Source organism: Mixophyes fleayi, chromosome 8 (assembly GCF_038048845.1).
Source record: "Mixophyes fleayi isolate aMixFle1 chromosome 8, aMixFle1.hap1, whole genome shotgun sequence".
NCBI classification, from domain to species: Eukaryota; Metazoa; Chordata; class Amphibia; order Anura; family Limnodynastidae; genus Mixophyes; species Mixophyes fleayi.
In genome coordinates, this window is record NC_134409.1 from 140,076,373 (window position 1) to 140,096,738 (window position 20,366).

Consider the following 20,366-nt stretch of genomic DNA (forward strand, 5'->3'; position numbering starts at 1 on the left):
GGAGGCGGAAGGTGGTTGCTAGGAGAAGCTGGGCTGCAGTTGCCGGTGAGCGCAGTGTGAGAGCAGCTCCGGGATCTACAATGAGGACTCTGTGCGCCCTGACCGTCACCGGGATCCTGCTCCTCCTGCCCGGCGGGGGGAGGGGGCTGAAGGCCGGCGACTGCGAGGGTGAGTCAGGGGGGTGTGAGTGTGACCGGGGAGATGTTAGAGGGACCGGGGAGATGTCAGAGGGACCGGGGAGATGTCAGTGGGACCGGGGAGGTGTCAGAGGGACCGGGGAGGTGTTAGAGGGACCGGGTAGATGTCAGAGGGACCGGGGAGGTGTTAGAGGGACCGGGGAGGTGTTAGTGGGGGAGTTAGTGTCAGAGGGACCGGGGAGATGTTAGAGGGGGAGTTAGTGTTAGAGGGACCGGGGAGATGTAAGTGGGACCGGGGAGATGTCAGAGGGACCGGGGAGGTGTTAAAGGGGGAGTTAGTGTTAGTGGGACCGGGGAGATGTCAGTGGGACCCGGGAGATGTTAGAGGGGGGGGGGGGTTAGTGTAAGTGGGACCGGGGAGGTGTTTGAGGGACCGGGGAGGTGTTAAAGGGGGAGTTAATGTCAGAGGGACCGGGGAGATGTCAGAGGGACCGGGGAGATGTCAGAGGGACCGGGGAGGTGTTAGAGGGACCGGGGAGATGTTAGAGGGGGAGTTAGTGTTAGAGGGACCGGGGAGATGTCAGAGGGACCGGGGAGATGTTAGAGGGACCGGGGAGGTGTTAGTGGGGGAGTTAATGTCAGAGGGACCGGGGAGATGTCAGAGGGACCGGGGAGATGTCAGAGGGACCGGGGAGGTGTTAGAGGGGGAGTTAGTGTTAGTGGGACCGGGGAGATGTCAGTGGGACCCGGGAGATGTTGGGGGGGGGGGTTTAGTGTAAGTGGGACCGGGGAGGTGTTGGAGGGACCGGGGAGATGTTAGAGGGGGAGTTAGTGTTAGAGGGACCGGGGAGATGTTAGAGGGGGGGGGGGGGGTTAGTGTAAGTGGGACCGGGGAGGTGTTTGAGGGACCGGGGAGATGTTAGAGGGGGAGTTAATGTCAGAGGGACCGGGGAGATGTCAGAGGGACCGGGGAGGTGTAAGTGGCAGCGGGGAGATGTTAGAGGGGGAGTTAATGTCAGAGGGACCGGGGAGATGTCAGAGGGACCGGGGAGATGTCAGAGGGACCGGGGAGATGTTAGAGGGGGGGGGGGGGGGTTAGTGTAAGTGGGACCGGGGAGGTGTTGGAGGGACCGGGGAGGTGTTAGAGGGGGAGTTAATGTTAGAGGGACCGGGGAGATGTCAGAGGGACCGGGGAGATGTTAGAGGGGGAGTTAGTGTTAGAGGGACCGGGGAGATGTTAGAGGGGGAGTTAGTGTTAGTGGGACCGGGGAGATGTCAGTGGGACCCGGGAGATGTTAGAGGGGGGGGGGGGGTTAGTGTAAGTGGGACCGGGGAGGTGTTGGAGGGACCGGGGAGATGTTAGAGGGGGAGTTAGTGTTAGAGGGACCGGGGAGATGTTAGAGGGGGGGGGTTAGTGTAAGTGGGACCGGGGAGGTGTTTGAGGGACCGGGGAGATGTTAGAGGGGGAGTTAGTGTTAGTGGGACCGGGGAGGTGTTAGAGGGGGAGTTAGTGTTAGTGGGACCGGGGAGATGTTAGAGGGGGGGGGGGGGGGGGTTAGTGTAAGTGGGATCGGGGAGGTGTTGGAGGGACCGGGGAGATGTTAGAGGGGGAGTTAGTGTTAGAGGGACCGGGGAGATGTTAGAGGGGGGGGGGGGTTAGTGTAAGTGGGACCGGGGAGGTGTTTGAGGGACCGGGGAGATGTTAGAGGGGGAGTTAATGTCAGAGGGACCGGGGAGATGTCAGAGGGACCGGGGAGGTGTAAGTGGCACCGGGGAGATGTTAGAGGGGGGGTTAATGTCAGAGGGACCGGGGAGATGTCAGAGGGACCGGGGAGATGTCAGAGGGACCGGGGAGATGTCAGAGGGACCGGGGAGGTGTTTGAGGGACCGGGGAGATGTTAGAGGGGGAGTTAGTGTTAGTGGGACCGGGGAGGTGTTAGAGGGGGAGTTAGTGTTAGTGGGACCCGGGAGATGTTAGAGGGGGGGGGGGGGGGGGGTTAGTGTAAGTGGGACCGGGGAGGTGTTGGAGGGACCGGGGAGATGTTAGAGGGGGAGTTAGTGTTAGAGGGACCGGGGAGATGTTAGAGGGGGGGGGGGGGGGTTAGTGTAAGTGGGACCGGGGAGGTGTTTGAGGGACCGGGGAGATGTTAGAGGGGGAGTTAATGTCAGAGGGACCGGGGAGATGTCAGAGGGACCGGGGAGATGTCAGAGGGACCGGGGAGGTGTAAGTGGCACCGGGGAGATGTTAGAGGGGGAGTTAATGTCAGAGGGACCGGGGAGATGTCAGAGGGACCGGGGAGATGTCAGAGGGACCGGGGAGGTGTCGGAGGGACCGGGGAGATGTTAGAGGGGGGGGGGGTTAGTGTAAGTGGGACCGGGGAGGTGTTGGAGGGACCGGGGAGGTGTTAGAGGGGGAGTTAATGTTAGAGGGACCGGGGAGATGTCAGAGGGACCGGGGAGATGTTAGAGGGGGAGTTAGTGTTAGAGGGACCGGGGAGATGTTAGAGGGGGAGTTAATGTTAGAGGGACCGGGGAGATGTTAGAGGGGGAGTTAATGTCAGAGGGACCGGGGAGATGTCAGAGGGACCGGGGAGATGTCAGAGGGACCGGGGAGATGTCAGAGGGACCGGGGAGATGTCAGAGGGACCGGGGAGATGTCAGAGGGACCGGGGAGATGTCAGAGGGACCGGGGAGATGTCAGAGGGACCGGGGAGATGTCAGAGGGACGGGGAGGTGTAAGTGGGACCGGGGAGATGTTAGTATTAGTGGGACCGGGAGATGTTAGAGGGGGAGTTAGCGTTAGAAGGACCGGGGAGATGTTAGTGGGACCGGGGAGGTGTTAGTGGGGGAGTTAGTGTTAGAGGGACCGGGGAGGTGTTAGTGGGACCGGGAGATGTTAGAGGGGGAGTTAGCGTTAGAGGGACCGGGGAGGTGTTAGTGGGACCGGGAGATGTTAGTGGGACCGGGAGATGTTAGAGGGACCGGGGAGGTGTTAGTGGGACCGGGAGATGTTAGAGGGGGAGTTAGCGTTAGAGGGACCGGGGAGATGTTAGTGGGACCGGGGAGGTGTTAGAGGGACCGGGGAGGTGTCAGAGGGACGGGGAGGTGTAAGTGGGACCGGGGAGATGTTAGTATTAGTGGGACCGGGAGATGTTAGAGGGGGAGTTAGCGTTAGAAGGACCGGGGAGATGTTAGTGGGACCGGGGAGGTGTTAGTGGGGGAGTTAGTGTTAGAGGGACCGGGGAGGTGTTAGTGGGACCGGGAGATGTTAGAGGGGGAGTTAGCGTTAGAGGGACCGGGGAGGTGTTAGTGGGACCGGGAGATGTTAGTGGGACCGGGAGATGTTAGAGGGACCGGGGAGGTGTTAGTGGGACCGGGAGATGTTAGAGGGGGAGTTAGCGTTAGAGGGACCGGGGAGATGTTAGTGGGACCGGGGAGGTGTTAGAGGGACCGGGGAGGTGTTAGTGGGACCGGGAGATGTTAGAGGGGGAGTTAGCGTTAGAGGGGGAGTTAGCGTTAGAGGGACCGGGGAGGTGTTGGAGGGACCGGGGAGATGTTAGAGGGACCGGGGAGGTGTTAGAGGGGGAGTTAATGTTAGAGGGACCGGGGAGATGTTAGTGGGACCGGGGAGATGTTAGAGGGGGAGTTAATGTCAGAGGGACCGGGGAGATGTCAGAGGGACCGGGGAGGTGTAAGTGGGACCGGGGAGGTATAAGTGGGACCGGGGAGGTATAAGTGGGACCGGGGAGGTGTTAGAGGGACAAGGGAGGTGTTAGAGGGACCGGGGAGATGTTAGAGGGACCGGGGAGATGTTAGAGGAGGGGGAGGTGTTAGTGGGACCGGGGAGGTGTTAGAGGGACCAGGGAGGTGTTAGTGGGACCGGGGAGGTGTAAGTGGGACCGGGGAGATGTTAGAGGGACCGGGGAGGTGTTAGTGGGACCGGGAGATGTTAGAGGGGGAGTTAGCGTTAGTGGGACCGGGGAGATGTTAGTGGGGGAGTTAGTGTTAGAGGGAGCGGGGAGGTGTTAGTGGGACCGGGAGATGTTAGAGGGGGAGTTAGCGTTAGAGGGACCGGGGAGGTGTTAGTGGGACCGGGGAGGTGTCAGTGGGAGCGGGGAGGTGTTAGTGGGGGAGTTAGTGTTAGTGGGGTCGGGGAGGTGTTAGTGGGACCGGGGAGATGTTAGAGGGGGAGTTAGTGTTAGTGGGACCGGGGAGATGTTAGTGGGACCGGAGAGATGTTAGAGGGACCGGGGAGATGTTAGAGGGGGAGTTAGTGTTAGAGGGACCGGGGAGGTGTTAGAGGGACCGGGGAGATGTTAGTGGGACCGGGGAGATGTTAGAGGGGGAGTTAGTGTTAGTGGGATCGGGCAGATGTGAGAGGGAGAGTTGGTGTTAGAGGGACCGGGGAGGTGTTAGAGGGACCAGGGAGATGTTAGAGGGGGAGTTAGTGTAAGTGGGACCGGAGAGATGTTAGAGGGACCGGGGAGGTGTTAGAGGGACCGGGGAGATGTTAGTGGGACCGGGGAGATGTTAGAGGGGGAGTTAGTGTTAGAGGGACCGGGGAGGTGTTAGAGGGGAGATGTCAGAGGGACCGGGGAGATGTTAGAGGGGGAGTTAGTGTTAGAGGAGGAGTTAGTGTAAGTGGGACTGGGGAGATGTTAGAGGGACCGGGGAGGTGTTAGAGGGGGGGTTAGTGTAAGTGGGACCGGGGAGATGTCAGTGGGATCGGGGAGATGTTAGAGGGGGAGTTAGTGTTAGAGGGACTGGGGAGATGTTAGAGGGGGAGTACGTGTTAGTGGGACCGGGGAAGTGTTAGAGGGACCAGGGAGGTGTTAGAGGGATCGGGGAGATGTTAGTGGGACCGGGGAGATGTTAGAGGGGGAGTTAGTGTTAGAGGGACCGGGGAGGTGTTAGAGGGGGAGTTGGTGTTGGTGGGACCGGGGAGATGTTAGGGAGGAGGGGGGGTTAGTGTAAGTGGGACCGGGAGATGTGTGTTGGGGGATGATTCCTGTGTTCTCTGTCATTCATCACTAATACATTGGTCCTAGTAATGTCGCAGGAAGGTACATCACCTCCACACCATATTGTATCTCTCTCCATCACTGAGACGCAGTGTAACCGGTTTGGTGTTCCCTCTTACAGTCTGTGTGTCGTTTTTGACTCGCTTCTATCAGTCCCTGAAAGACAATAATGTGGAGTTTATGCCGGCTGCTGTGGAGAAAGAGCTGCTGAAGTCGTGCGATGACGCCAGAGGAAAAGAGAACAGATTTGTAAGTACCGTGTGATCGCAGGGGAGGGGTAGTGGGGTTACGAGCCCGTGTGATCACAGGGGAGAGGGGCAGTGGGGTTACAAGGCCATGTGATCGCAGGGGAGGGGCTTTGGCACACAAGGCCCCCCCCCATCCCGAGCGGAGACCATCCCTTGCTTGAGGTCGCCAGAGTGCAGTTTAGCAACATTTAGTATTTTATTTTATCTCTTAACTTCACCCTGAGCTATATTTTTAGTTTAGGTTGAATTTAGCCTTTACATTTTACAACGTATTCTCAGTGTCAATATTGTTATTTACGTTTTTATACTGTATGTTCTATAGATGAACAACTTTGTTTTTATTATTAGATATAATAAATACTGGCGCTCAAACTCGAAATAGGAGAGTGAATAATAATATAGATCACCAATCTTAGTGTACACTATTCTTCATAAGAGTAGGCAGCCTCCCTCTTAATTTTCGGATGGTACTCCGATCGAGAAATAAGTATTGTAAATATAGAAAGAGGGATGATGGCGCCAAATCTAGTAGTGCTAACTGGTACAGATCGTCCAGACAGTCAGTATTACTGTATACAGAAATATAAATACAAAGTGTTCATCATGTCAGGCTGGTATAAACAGTATAAACCAATGTTCATAATTCCTGATCATATGCCGAAACACAGACAGAAGAAAGCAGAAAACAACGTTTCAGATGTATCCGTGACAATCAGTAGCAAGTGATAGGTGGCAACGTACCAAAAAGATATATAGCATTGTATTGTGCATTGCCCTGTGCAATAAAGTTAATTGAGAAAAAAAAGAGAGCAGCGTGTAGCCCGCGCCCCTGCATAGCTACGCTCCGTGTGCTTGGACTGGGCGGATATTTACATTCAAACCAGCGGAATACACGAGCTGACAGTGTGGCGACTGCAGACACCAGAGACCCGTATGTGCTATATACTCTGACTGGAGCTCATTTCCAAGAACCTCTGATACAGATAAGCTGTTTATTTATATCTTTTTGGTACGTTGCCACCTATCACTTGCTACTGATTGTCACGGATACATCTGAAACGTTGTTTTCTGCTTTCTTCTGTCTGTGTTTCGGCATATGATCAGGAATTATAAACATTGGTTTATACTGTTTATACCAGCCTGACATGATGAACACTTTGTATTTATATTTCTGTATACAGTAATACTGACTGTCTGGACGATCTGTACCAGTTAGCACTACTAACTTTGTTTTTATGTTTAAAGTGAATCTATTAAAACACGTCCTGATCACTCACAGAATTGCAGAAATGTGCGCAGGGGATCCATATGTACAGGTGCTGAGTGCTGCTGTTCTACTGCATGTGTAAGGTGGAATTACTGTCCTAAAATAACATTTTCTGATAGGAAAAGTAGAACAGAAATGTATTTGTCACAGATCTTTTTCAATTTCTCTGCTGGGAGCGAGAGTCAAGGACGCTCTGTGCAAACAGGGGGAGGACACTGATGTAGTGTGACTTTGCATAATGTAAAAGAAATGTATCCTGTGCCCCTGTAGATGTTATAGATAGGGGCAGTAATTACAAATGTTTATTTCTGATTCAAATACATCTGAATGTATTTGGGAAATAAATCTGCTTTTCAGCAACACCTTTTTTTTTAATTCCGCCCCACCCTGGTACCTGCAGCCAGGGGCCAATCACATCGGTCTATTCCAGTCCTTGTCAGTGGAGGACGGTAGAGAGATGTCCTGATCTCTGGAGGGTAACTATATTTACTACATAGGTGCAGGGTACATTAATTGGCCAAGTACCAAACCCCTTTATAGTACATTTACACAAATCTGCATCCTTCTGTAATGCTGCCTCTGGTTATGTAGTGACGATGCAGCAACACACAGAAACATATATTGTGCAGAAGTATATTGAGATATATTCCTGTTAGTATCCGTGTACAGTACTTGCCACGGGTGCAAGGTTGGGACATTTCAGTTGACTGATGTCATTACAGCTTGATATACTGCGTGTGAAACGCAGATTATTATATTTAGGTTTGAACAACATCTTAGTGATTCAGAGCCATGGGTAAGTGCACAAAGCCACAACAGATTTGGGGGGTGCACCTTCCCTTTTGTAAATGCTGATCCCTACTTTTGGTTAGGTGACAGAACGTTATACAGGGCGCTGAGTGCAGGATATCTCTGGGTGTGAGGCACTTGTGTTACGTATGTCTAACCAGCAATCATGTCACAGCTAGAGAGGGCATTGTGGGTACATTGGGTTAGTTTGTTTGAGTGGGAGAAACTTGGTCCTCTGTGAGATGACATTTCTGACTTCTAGACCAATTCATTGGTCCTATTATAAGCCAAGCGTTTCAATTACTTATTATAAATGCAGCTATCAGATGATGTTGCTATTTTAATAGTGGCCAGTAGGGGGAGACGTGCTTCCAGGAATCTTTAGCACCTGTTTTATTAATATCCTCCTAAACATTGTCTTCCTCAGTGCTATTATATCGGGGCAACCAGTGATGCTGCCACTAAGATTACCAATGAGGTTTCCAAGCCACTAAGCAACCACATCCCACCTGAGAAGATCTGTGAGAAGCTGAAGAAGAAAGACGGACAGATTTGCGAGTTGAAATACGGTGAGTGTGAGTGTGAGTGCGGTGGTTATACCGGTGAGGGCTGCAGCCGCTGGGCCAGAGTGTAACCAATTCCTTCTCCTCACAGACAAACAGATTGATCTGAGCAAAGTGGATCTGAAGAAGCTGAGGGTGAAGGAACTGAAGAAAATTTTGGATGACTGGGGAGAGAACTGCAAGGGCTGTGCCGAGAAATCCGACTACATCCGCAAGATCAACGAGCTGATGCCCAAGTACGCACCCAAAGCTGCTAGTGCACGGACTGACCTCTGACCCCGAGGTGCCGTGCACGGACTCTGACCTCAGGAGCCAGCGAGTAGACTGATCCTGAATCCTAGTTTCATTTACTTTTTTAAGGAATAGGTTATGTTTTTTCCCTTGTTTTGGTTAGTCTGGAGAATCCCCGGACGGCAGGAGATTGCAGAAAAGTGGGACACTCTTTTGTGATATACAATTTCTTGTAAGTTATTGTCCCTCTCGCACTGTTTCGGCAGCAGTGGTTTTTCCTTTTTTTATCACCTTTTTTCCTTTTTATGAGTGGTATTTTTTTTCTATGAAAATAAAAGAATCCGCTCTGGTCTTTCTGTGCTGACCGTGTTAGTGGTGCCTGAGAGCAGCTGTGGGGCTGCATGTTCCACATCTCTGTACCTCAATAAACGGACTGCGCATCACTGTAAGTAGCGCTATCTACCGGTTACTGGTTGTTCCGCTGGACATCATCTGAAGTCAGTATTTTACTACACGAGGAGAGATTCCTCCTGCACTCTGTATACTGTAGGTGCCATCAATGCCTTCGGGGGAGGGGGTCTCGTCTCCATTGATCACTATTTAGGTTTCTATTAAAGGCTACTCTCTCTGTTGAATGACGCCGTTATACATATCTGCTGTTCTGTATTATTTAACACCTCTAATAATAAACTTGTAAGTGGAACAAAGATAAAATAGCGATTCAGAAAACATACAAATGAGTTGGCTAATTTCTAACACCCAGTTCTCCCATCAGACTAGATCTCAACATCATTTATTCTGCTATATTACCGTAGAAAGGTCATCTCTCCCATTCTGTACTTGGGGACAGGGGTAGGTGCTACGTCTGGGAACATCCAGAGCAGGTTTTGTGCCTCTGATTATCTGTGTGTTTGTTCATTATAATGCAGCATTGTTCAGTTACATATCAGGCAGGGGACATGTAACCACAAACCTAAATCCTAATGTTTTCCAGACATGAATATTGTTTAATATGGAGATGACAAGTTGGTGGTTACTCTGTATTTACTATAAGACGCAGTAGTAGTTTATGGTGTTACACTCACGGTAATAAAGCTGTCTGACATGTAGAGCAGCTGCAGCATTGCTTCCTGCTTTCCCTGCCTCCCTTCATCTGATTGGTTCCTCCATCTGCAGAGAAACCAATGAGAAGGTGGAGACACCCACGAGGATGATGGCGCAGAGTTTGCGTTCTCTGCCGGGAACCTCCGGCCCATTATCTGCAGACAGATCGTCCGTCTCCGCTGTGTTTACTTGTGCACAGAAGTGGCTGGTTTGTGATTTACGGTATGAAACAAGGCAAGTCCTGGGAGGTTAGAGGGGTTAGGGCAGAGGCGGATCGCCCCCCCCCCCCTAGCAGGGGCTTGCTGCCGACAGCTGCACACTGTGCAGGTCCGTTCAGCAGTGACAGTGTGCTGCCCAGCTGCTCTGATTGTGTTTTAAACACAATCAGAGCAGCGGGGCAGCACACTGCCACTGCCGAGCGGACCTGCACAAAGTGTGCAGCCGCCGGCAGCCTTAGGAATCAAAAAGGGGGCGGGCCTAAATCCCCCCCTAAAATGGCCCCGGGTATATCGTATATCAAGAGTCTAGATCCGCCCCTGGGTTAGGGGCAGAGCTCTATATCATTATATTACAGGAATATAACAGCTGCTCTAGTGCCACTACAGACTGTCTCCAGCAGGGGTCACTGGAGAGATGGGCTTCAGCAGTATATTAAATGAGACATCTGCTTAACCCCTCGCCCGCCAAAGAGAAAAACAACAATAAAAAATAATGTGACAATGCTTTAATGTCTGAGCTGAGGGTATTCTCCATGCTGGTGTTTGTGGTATTCAGAAGCTGCAGCGATGCTATCGGAGATATAATCTGTTGTATACAATTATCTTACTACAAAAAATACATCATTTTTATTTATATTGGTTCGGTTGGAATCGTCCTTATTTGCTGGTGTCAGCCCCTTGCTGACAATGGTGCATATAGCAGTATAATGGGGGAGAGTCGCTACGTATCATCATACTGCCTCATGGACTGTCCTGTACTCCTACATCCTGGACTTATCCTGCAACTTCCCACCTGTCCAGTGACATATTCATATAGACGGTGTGTGGTGTAGTCTGCAGTCTATATAAAGTGCAATATGGAATCCCCAATCTAACAGAACAATAGAGACTTAAAGCTGCAGTGAGTGCCTACAAAATATATGTTTGTGGTTTTAGTTTTTAATATATGTTAATAGAAACTAAACCTAAAATACATATTGCTGCAATGTTCCTATGGTATTATTGAATTTAATACAATACATTTCTTAATCGTAACTACCTTGTTCACATATATTATTATTTGAGGACTTACATGAGGATGATGGGGCCACGTTAGGAATCTGCCCTTGTCCTATATACACAATCCAGCAGTGTTTTCCCAACTCTCTTCCAAGCCAGGTTTTACTGATCTCTGTGCTTAAGTACAGGTGATTTTATTGCCTCAGTTATTCTGATTCAATCACCTGTGTTCAAGCATGGATATCCTTAAAACCTGGACTGTAGGGAGGTAATGAAGGTTTTGAGGTCAGCAGTTGGGAATTACCGTATGTTAGAAGTAATTGTCTCGGTCTTAACTGCGGTTGGCTGTACAATTATGAAATATTGAAACAGTAAAGGAATAACAACAGACACTGAGGTATAATGATTAGAGTTAGAGAGCTTACTTAGCTTTGTAGATGATCAGACAGGTACGGGAGGCAGGATGACTGATAGGGGCACTAGACGACTGGAGAAAAGGAAAGTAATGTGTGAGTTGATAGGATTATTATAACTAATTGGGAATGTTGGAAAATGATAATTAAAGGAGAGGAAAGAGAGGTGCGAAGGAGATTAGAGACCGGCTGGAGATGTTAATGCAGAGAAAGGAATGATGAACCCAATGAGGAAGCCACAATCTGTAGTAAATACGTTGGTACAACCTTTACATCATTTGATTACTGAATCCCCTTAGTATATTTTACTAATTTGCCGTTTTGTATATCTTTGTTTTCATCATCATCTTATTATACAGTTTGATGTCTTCCTACCTCCATTTAAACCACCAGATCATCCATTGCCATCCGATCACTATCCTAGATCCCATTTTGTTACATAACAGTATATTAATTGGTCACTTCTGCCGTTTACAGCTAAATTAGCAGATTTTACCCACTGAGCTTTCCATCTTTCCAGTGTGTTACCTTCACCTCACCATATGTATCACCCCTCTATATCCCACACCCCCCCTTACTTTCCTTGTGTGCACAAACCTGAATACTACAGATAACTATCAACCAGCAAGTTCGGTGGTGGTGAAGTGATGATTTGGGGTTGTTTTGCAGCATTGTAATCAGTTTGAGTCAACCACATACTCCTCTCTGTACTAGAGTATTGTACAAGAAAACGTGAGGCCCTCTGTCTGACCACTGAAGCTCGACTGAAATTGGATCAAGCAGCAATTCCCCGATCCCCTAAAGTTTGCTAAAAACGGACCTTTAGTGGCACATAAAGATGTTGTGTGTATGTGTATATATATATATATATATATATATATATATATATATATATATTAAGGTATTTAATTAAGATCCATGTCAGCTTGGATCTATTAGCACTGCCTTGGATTGGATGGCTGATGCAGCTGTCCCAATGAAGGGCCCATGTATGGCACCTGGAGGAAACCCCTAGTGACATCACATGGTGACATCACTGGGGTTTCCTGTGACAAATCTGGAGCCCCCCAATTCCATCACATTGTAATTGTACAGACTGCAAGGTCAAGAAATGCAGATGGTTCTCTCCAAAAATAGTTTTATTGTTCCAGCCTCCGCATGTGCTTTCAGGACATGATTTTATATCATCAGGCAGAGTTGATATGACCAGATCTGCTGTGCTCTCTGTAACTGATACAGGTGTGTTGTATACAAGGGAAAATTCAGCTTTCCCTGATCATGTAACAACATGACCATAAGGACAGGTGATGTATTTAGTATAAGATGCAGCAAGAGGACAAATGCACAGCAATAAAAAATCTGAAGTTGGAATCATATTCAAGATATGAACTGGTACCAGGATCCAGGCACCTTGTTTGGGAGAAATCTGGATTACATATGGGTACCAAAGCTGCAGCCAAAAGCCTACATGTAATATTGTAACATAACAACTATTAAAAGGGGAAATTATCAACAATTAATGAACCTGGAAACTGGGCATCTTATAATGTCTGTGTCTATTAATAACCCCACTCAGACTGTCATCTAAACCAATGGTTCTGTCTTGTACACAGAACTTACTGAGGAACCCCTACGTCTCCATATCCCACCTCCCTCCAGAGCTGGGATACAAGTTTCTGGTACCTTAACTAAAAATATATATTTGAGTAGTAGGGAAACAAAGTAAGTAAATAAGTAAATAATAACCACTGGAACAAGCTCCCCCCCCCCCCTCCCTCCATCAGAACTTGCCCTAATCTGTCCAGTTTCAAATGGGCTTTAAAAACCCACCTTTTTCTTACAGCTTTCCAGTCTCCCACTTAACTTCCTACCCTTTCTTCTGCCTCTTTCCCTTAATTCCCTTGCCATCATAGTTATCCTCCGTTCCTCCCTCTCTCCCCCGTGTCTCTCTGTCTGTCTACCCCACCCCTTAGATTGTACACTCCTTTGAGCAGGGTCATCTCTCCTCCTGTCTTCACCACTCTTAACTCTGCTACCAGCCCTCCTCCTCGAGGACCCTCTAATCCCCCCCCCCCCCAGTCCCCTCTCGCTCCCTCCTCTCTCTCTGGGAGTTTCCCTGTCACCCGTGCCCTCCCTCCTGGGCTCCGTCGTATGAGGACTCTCCCCTCACCCTACCCTAGCGTTGAGCTCATTGAGTTACTGTGCTTATTGTTTACTGTACTGTGCTGTCTCACCTCGTATTGTAATTTTGTTTGTCCCTGTACGGCGCCACGGACACCTAGTGGCGCCATATAAATAAAGATTAATAATAATAATAATAATAATAAAATACCAGCATTAATTTGTCTTATGTCCATTGTGAGGCGATGTCATCTGCTCCTGTGGAAAGGTGGAGAAATCGAAGCTTAGAGAGGCACAGAATGTTCCGGGCAGCGTTTGGCAAGGAGTCAGCAAGGGTGGTACTAAGAACACTGGAGTGAAGCAGCGGTAGACGGCCCATGCGCTATAAGTGGCAGAATGATTAGTATTGAATGTCGACAGGTGAATTTGTACATACAAATATAGGACCAACATTATGTTTATTCATCCCGCGGAACCATTGGTGGAGTATTAGGGGACCGAGGAACCCAGTTTGAGAGATGCTGATGTAAACATACAGCACTGTGGCTGCTCAAGGGGGTTACTATACCTCTTATCAGATGAGAGGAACCTCCCTCATGGGATGAACTCTAAAGTTCCATTTAATACAGTCACTGGGGTCCCAGGAGAGAACCAAGCACACTCCCACCACCCAAACAACCACTGCTCCCCACCACAGGACAGGCTCAGTCCTTTAGAATTATTATTAGGTACATCATGAGGTGTATTACCAGGTGTAGTATCAGGTACATTATCAGGTGTATATGAGGGGTATTATCATTGATACATTATAATATGCTATTTGCGGAGATGTTGGGGCCACAGTCTCTCTCCTGGTTGAATAGGGGGCCTCCAGTTATTTATACAGTGAGGAGGGGGGGCTCCAATTATGTGTAAAGTAGGGAGTGGAGGGACATCAGACACCTTTAGACGGACAGGGAGACTCTGCCTTAATTGGGGGCGGCTCCCGCCGCACACTGTACTGTGTCTTTAAGGCCACCATTTTGGTGAAGCCGATTCCATTACCCTCAATGGAGGTAGATTTCTCAGCAAATGGATCCCAGCGGCGGACAGTTTTCTCTCTAGCACCCACTGACCTATCCGGGCGCCCAATCTGACGGCCCGGACGGTTTCCATGGCAATCTCGCGGCTCCTGTCACTCACGTCACTCCGCCGTCACCCCGCCCACCCTCCCCTGTCAAATCGCAGGGCGGCCTCGGGCGCGCGGCTCACGTGACGATGTCCGGCCACGCCCCGCCCCCGGCGCCCCCTGATGACGGCTGGAGCTCTCCCTCCCGACTCATTGTGGAAGATGGCGGCCGCAGAGTGAGCGCGCCCCCCGCGGACACCGAGCTGAGCCCCGGGAGCAGCATGAAGCGGCAGAGCGAGCGCGGGGAGCCCAGTCCCGGCCGAGCCAAGCGGGCCCGAGAGAGGCGGGAGGAGGCCGGAGGCGGCCACCACAAGAGCTCGGGGGGGAGGCGGGAGAGGCCCAACCAGGCCGGAGCCTCCACCTCACGGCGGCCCCGGGACCCTCCGCCCCGGCCCCTGCTCCAGCCCAGCCAGCCCGAGTCCCCGGGGCTGGAGTACAAGACGCTGCTGATCAGTAACCTGGGCTCCACCCTGCCGGAGCCGCTGCTGGAGGACTGGCTCTTCCGACACTTCCAGCGCTTCGGGGACATCAGCGTCAAACTGTCCCACACCCCGGAGCTGGGCCGGGTGGCTTACATCAACTTCCGGCGCCCGGCCGAGGCCCGACAAGCCCGACACGCCAAGCTGCGGCCTCTGCTGTATGACCGGCCCCTGCGTGTGGAGCCCGTCTTCACTCAGCAGCCGGCCCGCAGGCCGGACCCCGTGCCCCTCAGTACCCTGCCGGCCTATCCCCGCTCCACCTCCCCCCGTCACCTGCTGCTGCCCCCAGCCTCGGCCGAGGCCTACTACAACCTGTACGAGGACCGGGCCCGGGGCAACAACTACAGCCTGGGCAGCACGGCCGACACCGACGAGCAGCTGGCCCCTGAGGATGACCACAGGGCCACCCGCAACCTGTTCATCGGGAACCTGGACCACACGGTGACAGAACTGGACCTCCGCAGGGCGTTCGACAAGTACGGCCCCATCGAGGAGGTTGTGATCAAGCGTCCGGCCAGGGGCCAAGGGGCCGCCTACGCCTTCCTCAAGTTTCAGAACCTGGACATGGCGCACCGGGCCAAGCTGGCCATGAGCGGCCGCCTGCTGGGGCGTAACGCCATGAAGATCGGCTACGGGAAGGCCAACCCCAGCACCCGCCTCTGGGTCGGAGGTCTGGGCCCTAACACATCGCTGGCGGCCCTGGCCCGAGAGTTTGACCGCTTTGGGAGTATCCGTACGGTGGACTATGTGAAAGGTGACAGCTTTGCCTATATTCAGTATGAAAGCTTGGACGCTGCTCAGGCCGCTTGTACACAGATGCGCGGCTTTCCTCTCGGGGACCGCAGGCTTCGAGTGGATTTTGCAAAAGTGACCCCAGAGGAAGCCGCAGCAGCAGCATCCAGATACGCCCCCGTTCAGCCCACTCCATACCCACTTCCTCTGCCCTATGAACTGCTACAATCTGAGGCTTATAGCCGGCATCGGGCAGCACTGGAGCCAGATCTGAGAGTGAGAGATAGGACTCCTCCGCACCTTCTGTATTCTGATCGTGAGAGGCCTTTTGTGGAGGCAGGATGGGTAAACTCTGAGCGGAGAACTGCTGTACAAGGTGCACGGAGCAGGAGTGGGGACCGAGGGGGTGGGAGCAGCTCTAAGCCCAGGGAAGAGAGACGGAGACGACGCAGTTTGTCTGGAGATAGAGGGAGGAGTAGAGTGGAAAGGAGTCCAGATCGTCCTAGGAGGGAACCCTCAGAGAGAGAGCCAAGCACCCCACCATCCCCACCACACAACCATCGCCCCCCACCACAGGACAAGCCCCGTCCCCCAACCCCTGAACCACCCCAGCCCAGGAGGAACCATCATCCAAGGCCACCTGAGCCCCCTGCAGAAAGACAATCTCCAGGGGTAGAGAAAGGACGGACGCTGCCGCCCCTCTGGTGTGGCCACCTGGTACTAAAGAACAGCTGTTTTCCTACCTATCTACACTTCTTGGAGGGGGACCGTGATGTGCCCAGTGCCCTCCTTAGGGACCGCACAGCATCCAGTGGGGGTAGTTTGGCACAGCTCAAAATTGCTCAGCGTCTCAGGCTTGATCAGCCCAAGCTAGAGGAGGTCACCCGCCGCGTGAGGCAAGGAACTACTGGAGGCCATGCCGTACTTGTTGCCAGTCAGGCTCCACAGAACGAAGGGGCAATCCCCGGGGAGCCCGGCTTACAGCGCCGCCTGCTCAGGAACCTGGTCTCATATCTGAAGCAGAAGCAGGCGGCCGGTGTTATTAGCCTGCCAGTGGGAGGGAGCGGAAAGAGCAGGGACCCCAGCGGCATGCTGTACGCTTTCCCACCATGTGACTTCCACCAATTGTACCAGCAGACTGCCCAACGCACTGTAGGCAAACTAGAGGAGAACATGATTATTGTGCTGGTGAAAGACAGCGCCTGAACCAAGAGTTACTGTGGCCGCGAGGGCCTCCTCAGACCGGCTAATGTCCACTCTGTCCTGTCTCTGTTATGGTTTTCAGGGCTGAATTTGTGACTGAAATGTGTGGTTAGCATTTACCCTTTAAATACTGAAGGTGTCTGTTTTGCATTTAAATGATGCAGTTCAGGCTCCTTCCGCATTCAAGGGCTTAAAGATGGCACAGCAACAAGTAACTGCACCCCTGTGATACATTGCTACGTAATAGGCAGAGCTGGTTACAGTAGGGAGTCTTGTCCCAGTTATTCCTCAGCAATCACTCTGGTAACAGAGTGACAGATCAGGTCCTCTTTTATATGTCTGAATAGAACTGAATTCTCCCAGTCATGCTGCTGGACAGATTATATGTATATTTTTTTGTTTTTATTCTCTTCACCTTGTCTGCTGTGTTCTGCTCCCAAGCTCCTCATAGAACCCCTAACAAGTTTGCTTTGTGTCTTTGGATGGGCGGTGGTGGGATAGCGTAATGTTTTCTTTGGTCACAGATGGGGAGGGGGCTAGCGCTGTTTTTTAGTTTTGTGTGCTTGTGTGGTTCTGGATCCCTCTGTAGTGGGCGGACCCAGTGAGTGCCTTATGTATATGTGACTCTAGTGCAATGCGTACTGTCACTGTGTGTCTATGCTGGATGTGTGTGGGAATAGGGGATGGTGTCTAGGCCCTGAGGTATCATTAGTTGCTTTACAGTCTCATTGTTTATAACCAGAAGAAGCCCCCAAGGATCAGAGCCTGCTCGTTATCTCTTAATGAAGTTCTCAGTACGCCACACCCTGACAATTAACAAATTATGATGTGCAGTGAGACTATCTGTCCCTTATTATCTGTAGATAAAACATCATTAACCCTGTCACTGCTAGAGGATCACACATAAAACACTGTAGGCTTTTCTGTGGGTATATTTACACCTTTCCAAGTGTGTACATGTTATCTATGTATCTGCCCCGCAATGTAACTTCTACCTTCTGGAGGGTTATTTTCATATATCCTTAGACATGACAGGTTATATTTGTTTCAACCCATGTGTGGTCTGTCTGCTATACACACGTGTGTCTATGTTTTATATAGTTACCTGTGTGTAGTTTTAATTCGGTCTATGTTTGACATTTTATTTACATATGTAACGACTACACACTTGTGTGCAGAATATGGGCACAAACTCTCTAAAAACAAAATATCAACTGAGCTCAGAACATATGAATTAAGAAATATAATACAGTAGCCTATGAAAGACTCAGAAGCCATACGTGTATGTAGTAATATGCAGAGGCTGATCAGACACTTGGCTGTTCTAGATGAATGACATATACCAAATATGGGAACTGTACAGGGGGTTGATATCATTCATTCGTAGAAAATTGCATATCCAAAATAACTTTTATACAGATTTACAAAGTAGAAAAATTAAGGTTTTACCCAGTGGTCAGTTTCCGGGGGTTGTGTGAATGCCCCCCACCCGCGATGGAGGTATGTGAAAGACGTGCTCCCCTGATCATGTTTCTACGTCTCGTCTCCTTTCAGAGGTTGTGTGGACAGTTATCATTTTGTACCCGACCGAGGCGTTGTCCCTCTAGAGGAATTTTACTTATTTATTAACAATTCTGTGGCCAATTATGGTTCTCTAAGCTGTTGTCAGGGATGTCTGCGCAGGACAGGGCCCTCGTGTGTCTTTAGGGTTGAATGATCAGTATGTAGCGCAATGTGAGAGCAGCTCTTCGTTATCCATCACCTGCTCTGTGGTGTTCGTCCTCTCCCCTCAGCTTGTATCATTCATCTGGTCGCTCTTCTGCATTAACCCCACTGTTTTGTTGTGTGTTAAATGCCGGAGGGCTCAACCCATGGGTTATACAGGAATTCAATTTAAAGGTTTTTTTTTTGGATGAGATGTACATTGAATGCGACTTCTGACTGGATCGTTATTCTGGCTGTTCAACCAATCAGGTGCCACATTCAATACACACCTCTTCCAACACAGCCTTCAATGTTCTCCCATGGCTTGAGTCCTCCCCTGATTTCACCGGTGACCCCCTAACTAGTGAGGGTAGATGCGTTGTTGTTTGGAAGCGTCCACCCCCCTTAAGCAAGATGTGGTTTGCTGGCCTGAGGACTGAAATGGCCGTTATCTACCCTGCTGTAGACAGTCTTTGCCACTTTGATGTTGCTGAACAGCAACTCTCATGTTTCCCGGACCAGCCATCCTGGCTTTGCTTTATGTAAGTTGTAGTTGAGCAGCCGGAGTGTCAAAGACTGTCCGTCCCATGAACCAATATCTCTGCAGCCTTCTGCCCACTGGCTGCTCAGTCGGTCACATGAGACAGCCAAAGTGCTCTTCCCTGGTCAGTTTGGATGTGGACTGCTGGCCGGCTCCTAATAGCTGAATTTCCCAGAATAAATGAGTTTCATGTGTGTTCTCCTCAGTTATACACGTCTGCTGTCATCTTTAGCCTAAGGGCGGTCACAACGGCATCGCAGAGCGTTGGGACTTCTGACCAGGAAACTGCGGCTGTATAAAGCATAGATACGCTCTTAGCAGAGCAATCACTGTCTGTTCCATAACACCATAGACGTTTTCCATTTACCCATGTTACCCCAACTGCGCATATCTTCAGCGCCGCAGCCGTTTCCTGGTCAGAAATCATCGACGTCCTAAAATCACCCGTTTGGCCTCACCCTTGGGTCACAGGAGAGGAGATGCTCTTATCTTCACGTAAATGTGTTAACGTCCTGCACGGTCATTGGGCAAACTGGGGCTCTCCAGCTGCTGGGGAACTAAAAGTCCCAGCATGTTCTGCCAACTGGACAGGCAAAGGTTGCTCTAAACTACTATCTTACTGATCTATTACTTTTCTTTTGCTACATGTGATGTTCTCACCGTAAACCTGTGTATGCAAATGAAGGAATTTCTCCCGCAATGTTTGTGGCATAGAACGCGAGTGAGTCACTAGGTGCCAGTTCCCCGAGACATTAGTTACAATATTCAGCAGCATTCTTCCAGATTGTATAGAGAAAATGTCAATAAACCACGTTGGAATAAAGTGTATGTGAGACCGACTGATTTACTGATTGTGGTTCTACAGAGCGCTCTGTGATTTACCCTGTGTAAGATTGTGTCTGTCGTTATGTTATTGTACAATCACCGTTTACAATGTACTGTCCGTATGGAGTGCAGGTGGAAGTGCTGGTGAGATGCAGCAGTATAGGGATTATTGATGACAACGTACATCGTTTTCTAACCTTAATTATCAGAGAAACAATCTGTTCCTATAGCTGTAATGTTATCTCCCTCAATGCAGCATGTCACCTGTACTTCTACCTCTTCTGTATGGAACACAGTTTGTTTTTAAAGGCATTAGTCCAGATCCAAATTCTGGTCCGTTATGAAAAAGGTGCTATACGTTTGATTTTATTTTCACCAGAAAAAAAAAAGATATTAAGAATCTGATTGCAGCATCATGTTGTGTACACTCAGGTTCCGGTGTAGCTCTCTCTGTATCCTGTGACACTTGTAGTGTTTGAAGAGCCCAATCTGGTCTACAAGCTTACAGTTCGCACTTATTCCTATGTATCGTATCTGCTCCACCTTGTCCTAAAAGACACCGAAGAAGTCTATTAAAATGGTTCTCTCTGGTTTGTCCTATAA

At 50.3% G+C, this 20,366-nt stretch overlaps 2 protein-coding genes across 2 annotated transcripts; both read left to right on the forward strand.

Annotated features, from left to right (window-relative positions):
- MANF (mesencephalic astrocyte derived neurotrophic factor) lies at positions 1–8,908 on the forward strand. Its single transcript, XM_075183849.1, has 4 exons — positions 1–168; positions 5,280–5,407; positions 7,890–8,031; positions 8,117–8,908. Exons 1-4 carry the CDS (start codon positions 81–83, stop codon positions 8,299–8,301), a joined length of 543 nt encoding a protein of 180 aa, XP_075039950.1. The 5' UTR covers positions 1–80; the 3' UTR covers positions 8,302–8,908.
- Positions 8,909–14,385: 5,477 nt separating this feature from the next.
- On the forward strand, positions 14,386–20,366 carry RBM15B (RNA binding motif protein 15B). The gene has a single exon (XM_075183850.1). The coding sequence runs from the start codon at positions 14,501–14,503 to the stop codon at positions 16,694–16,696; it is 2,196 nt and encodes a 731-aa protein (XP_075039951.1). The 5' UTR covers positions 14,386–14,500; the 3' UTR covers positions 16,697–20,366.